The 5,411-nt window shown below is 39.7% G+C and overlaps 1 protein-coding gene across 1 annotated transcript; it reads right to left on the minus strand.

The window, feature by feature from the left end:
* Positions 1–479: 479 nt before the first annotated feature.
* cnpy3 (canopy FGF signaling regulator 3) lies at positions 480–5,411 on the minus strand. The gene is made up of 6 exons (XM_056369931.1): positions 5,157–5,411; positions 4,064–4,190; positions 3,241–3,337; positions 2,944–3,066; positions 2,693–2,810; positions 480–2,446 (listed from the first exon to the last, which is right to left on the minus strand). The coding sequence occupies exons 1-6, from the start codon at positions 5,260–5,262 to the stop codon at positions 2,160–2,162; spliced, it is 858 nt and encodes a 285-aa protein (XP_056225906.1). The 5' UTR covers positions 5,263–5,411; the 3' UTR covers positions 480–2,159.

The following is a 5,411-nucleotide window of genomic DNA, read 5'->3' on the forward strand; positions in this document are numbered from 1 at the left end:
AATAAATCCAATAATTTAATAATGGACAAAGTGCAACAAAAACAATTCAATTGCTCTTGTCTCTTTTTAAGATTTATCTTTTTAAAATCTAGACAAAAATAAGTCACAAAATATTTTAAATGATTTTTTTTTTAAACCAATACGACTATTAGTGCTGCTAGAAACACAGTGTTGAAAGAGCAAGTGCAGAACTCTGCCACACTCTGGTGGTCACAGTTATACATTACACTCACAGTTATTTGACTGCAGAGAAACAGCAAATACAGTTTTGATAATGTAGTGATTTTTAGATCCTTTGAGAAATGATCAGAAATCGAGAGATTTTCATTGTCATTAAAGTTACTATGAGAAAATGATGGAAAACAAATACCTCAAACTGCTGATTATGAATAAAAAGCAACTTCATAAAATCTATTTTACATCATTTTAGAATTATACATGAACCCTGCAAATGATCAATCATTTATAACACGTTTACAGAATTTTCAAATCTGTGTTTATTGATCCACTCGTGTGTCTGCTTGTGGTTTCAAAAAGCAACAGCAATACAACACAGCCAGCATTTTTACTTCAGAATAAAAATCTGTAGAAACACACACACACACACGAACACACACACACACACACACACACACACACTTCAAAAAATGCAAAAAACACACATAGAAACCTTCACTTTCAGCCCAGGAGCCAAACACACACACACACACACACGCATCTTAAATAGCAGCTTTGAACAGCATACACAAAGAAACACAAAACAATAAATGGAAAATTATAACATTAAAAAATTACAGCAACACAAATCACTGACATTTAAAAAAAAGTACCTCATGTTGTATTTACTCATTAAAGGGGAATTTCACTGAAACTGAGATTCACATTTCTGCAAAACAACAGAATGTAATAATATTTTTTGCATCACATGGGATAATTAAAAGGGATGAATTCTGCAGTCAGTTTCCTCTACTGATATAAAACACTGAGAAATATTAAATCTATATCACTTTATCATTATGGTACAAGAGTTCTGATTATCAATGAATTGAAATGTTAACCTTCACAGGCAACACAACCCGAGCGTTTCCAAAGGTCATAAAAATGACAGTCACAACAGATTATTAAAAAAAACATTTCAGTTTTCAGTCAGAATGAAAATTACCGTAAATATGAGGATTTTAAAGACAGCAACGATGGAATGAACACACATAAAAATTCACATTATTCATTACAAGACAAAGAAAGAAAGAAAGAAAGAAAGAAAGACAGAGGGGTCAAGTTCTCCCTAATGATCTGAGATCTGCAAATACCAAAAGGCAGTTATTGTCTAACACAGGATGGAACTCGAGTCCTCCAGTGTTGGTGACAGCAATTAATGATTTTCTAAATTAATTTATTAATATTTTAATCTACAAAACAAATAGAGAAAATGCAACTTCGCATAGCACGATGTGATGTCTTCAAATGACTTTTCTAACAGAGAAAAGTAGTAAATTCTTACATCTGAGAGGCTGCTTGATAAATGACTTAAAAGATCTTAAAATTAGTGATTAATTTTCTGTTGATCGACTACTTAATTAATCCTGCAGATGTTTTTGTCTATTTTCTAAGTTAAGCAGCAGAATGATTTCAATATAAACTGTATGTCCGTCTACACCCTGATTATCTCACTGCCCATGTTTCCATTTTATCCATGTTCCCATATTGCAGCAGTTACATTGGAGAGTAGAATATCGTCATAATGGACAGAGAAAACGGCCAAAAACAGCAAAAATAACAACCAAGGTGGAATAAACCAGAATGATCCCTTCAGCAAAGTAAAGTTATTAAGAGTGACCGCAAGTTCCGTTGGGTTGATTATGAATTTCATGAGCCATTGGCCTTTACACGAGTAAAATGGAGGTAAGAATTAAATAATAGAGACTTCATGTTTTGGATAACTGGTTCAAATTCTTGAGTTCATGGCGGATCTCTCACATACCAAGGAACTGCCACGTACTGGGGAGCGCCCGAAACTGAAATACAGACTTTAAAACCGCGTGTAACAGTGCAACACCTCATCTCAACAGCAGCTGAAGATGTTTCCAGAAGCTGCAGACTGCTTTTACTAAGAGTTTTTGTTTACAACAGCTGGTCCAGGTCCAGACAGAGACCAGGACTCACAGCTCTGTCTTCTGCCCAGACAGAGGCACCTGCGGCTGGATCTCATCGTCAGACGTCAGCCCTCCATCCGTCTTCTCCACTGGAGCTTTGCTCTTTTTCTTCTTCTTCACTTTCTTCTCCTTCTTCTTCTTGGCGGCCTTCTCTCCCTCTGAGCCGCCGTCACTTCCATTCCCTGCTTCCTTCCCCTTCTTCCCTCCCTTCTTCTTTTTCTTCTTCTTCTTGTCCTCTGCGATGGCCGCCTGTTCTCCCTTCCTCTTTGGGGACCAGTCCTCATCCAGACAAGCTGGACGGAGAAATGAGGAGGTAAAATATAAGTGGATGGAGGGAAAGGGGAAGCAAAATACAGAGAAAGAGAGAGGGGAAGAGAAAGACAAGAAAAAGCCAGGAAAAGAAAGGAAGTAGAAAGTAGGAAAACACAAAAAAAGGAAATGATGGGAAAATCAGGAAAAACAAAAGCCCTCTGTGTGTGTGTGTGTGTGTGTGTGTGTGTGTGTGTGTGTGTGTGTGTGTGTGAGTGTGTGTGTGTTACCTTTGTCCTGCCCTTTGAGAACGTGTTTCTCACACAGGTAAGTGGTCAGGTCTTCCTCTTGGCTGCCTTTGTACCAGTCCTCAATCACGTCCTCATACTTCTCCACTAACACATCACACTGAGACACACACACACACACACACACACACACGATGTTAACAACACATGTACACAAACATACAGAAATGTATTTAAACTGTTGCAGTGTGCAGCGAGACACAGACACACTGGAAGATGTTTTGTCGTGTCACCTGTTTCTTGAGGTCGGCCACCTCTGCTGAAGTCTCGTTCCACAGCTCGTAGGGAATATCCATCACCACGTTCACTCCTTTATTCACCAACCCATGCAGGGTGGAGAAGGTCTCTGACATGCCCTGCAGACACAGACACATATTTAATAGTGTTTTCATGTAGAACACAAACTGTTCAGGAACAACTCTTATAAAAAATTATTTTGTTCCAACACATCAAGCTGCAGGTAAACAGCATGTGGGTCAAGTAAAAGCAGGAAGAGTGTAGACAAAACAGACACACACTCATACACTGACCTTGGCGAAGCGGTTGCTGCCGGTTCTTTCCTTGTGCAGGTTGTACTCCAGCAGCCTCTGACACACATTCTCAACAACCTCGATGAATCTCAGGTCTCTGCCCAGAGAGAGACGCAGAGAGGGATTCAGGACATCAGCAGGTTTCAGAGGAAGAGTTCAGTCTCCAACTACATCACATTATAGTCTCAACAGCTGATCACAGTCAGTCAGATAGGAGCCGTGTTTGTGTTTGTGTCGATCTGACCCTGGTGCAAGAAATACTGCTCAGTTAAACTAATTATTAGAACTTATTGATCAAAAATCGATGCAGCAGAACCAGAGATATCGTCTTTTTTTATTTCACACATTCTACTTCCTTGTTAAAACCTCGCATCTATATTACCCACAATGCAGCTCGAAAAAACAAACTGTTCGGTCGGATTTTGAGGTGTGGTAATTTGGGAGAGTTTTAGCACCTTTTCAGACTCAAACACACCCAGGAAACTCTCACAGGCCGCGCTCTGTTATCACACCACCAATAGCAGCTCAACAGCTTCCCTGTTCTATAATAAGCTCCTCCACAGGAACTGAACCAGACCAAGTTCCTGTCCCCTGCTGCCTCTGTCAGTGTGTGTGTGTGTGTGTGTGTGTGTGTGTGTGTGTGTGAGAGAGAGAGAGAAAGATCGAGAATCATCCAGCAAACTGTCCTTCCACAGACAGAAAGGTTGGAGGTTCAGTTTTTAGTGTGAGACTAAACTGAACCATCTCCTGCTTTGGTATAGTGTGACAATCACATACAACAACAACAACACACACACACACACGAGCACACACACACACTTACGATTTGACATATTTGATTGGTGGTGCCCCCTTGCTGTCGATGAAGCGGTAGTTCCTGTCGATGACTTCTTTGGTCTTCCCCGTCTCGTCAAACGCCGACTTCATCTCAATACTGACGAACTTACAGACTGAAGACACAGAGAGAGAAAGAAGCTGCAGGTTCTTATTCTGAAGAAAGCAATAAATGAATCAATTGATTGATCCGACAGAAATGTATGCAGCCAAAAGGTCAATTAAATGTGAAGATTTTAAGATGTTCTTTAGCGTGCAGCAAGACTGATTTGAAATTTCTGCACTATTTTTGCTTGAAAAATAACTGAAAAGACTAATCAATTATCAAAAGAGTTGCCGATTAATTTTGTGATCAATGGACTGTTGGATTAATTGACTAATCATTTCAGCTCTTTGTGATAGTTCACTGAAAACCTTTGGTTGGACACACAAGACATCTGAAGACGTCCCCTTGGGAAGTGGGAAAATGGGTTTGTATTATGTAAACAATGGAAATCTAGTATATCAGTCATGCACTGATTATTATTACTATTATTATCTCCTATTGTCATTATGTTTGGAGCCGCAATGATTAATAAGTAGTAGTAGTATTTTCTCCTTGTCTTTGTTGTATGTGATAGTAAACTGAGTATTTTTGCAGTTTAAACTGTTAAAACAAGCGATTCAAAGATGTAACTTCGGGTTAAAGGAAATTGTGATTGTGATAAATTTGCATTATTTTCTGACATTTTATGAACCAAACAATTAACGATTAATCGAAAAAACTATCGGCTGATTAACCAAAACATAATAGTTTGTTGCAGCTTCGGAAAGAAAGCTTTAGTCCTTAAAACTGAACATTATATTCCTGCTCTGGTCTGAAGGAGGAGCTTTTAGAGGACACCATTAACAAGTACGATTACCGCGACTGTAAACAGTGGTTATAGTCCATAGACTGAACAGCCTCAGGCCTTTTTGTCACTGTGCACCAGCTCACAGCGAAGTTTCAGAGACATTTATCCACGTCTCTCTCAGCCGTGGGCCTCTGTGGGTCGACAGACGTTATTCTGGTAAAACAAGACGATGCTAGCTGCAACCGTTACCTTCACATTTATTGGGAAGATGAACCCAGTCATCGTCCCCTCCATTCTTAGCTGCTCCCACCGGAGAAACGACGAAGAACAACGACATAAACACCGCTAGAATCATGTCGTCGGCACCGTCTGACTCTTTATCTCTCTTCAACTGTCGTTTTCTACTTTTAAAAAAACACCGGAGAGCTGTTGTTTAGCTGTTTTTACATCCTCCTCTGGTTCATCGCAGCTCAACTAGCGATGCGCCTGCTCACTTCCGCCTTG

The sequence above is a fragment of the Seriola aureovittata genome, chromosome 23, assembly GCF_021018895.1.
Source record: "Seriola aureovittata isolate HTS-2021-v1 ecotype China chromosome 23, ASM2101889v1, whole genome shotgun sequence".
NCBI lineage: Eukaryota > Metazoa > Chordata > Actinopteri > Carangiformes > Carangidae > Seriola > Seriola aureovittata.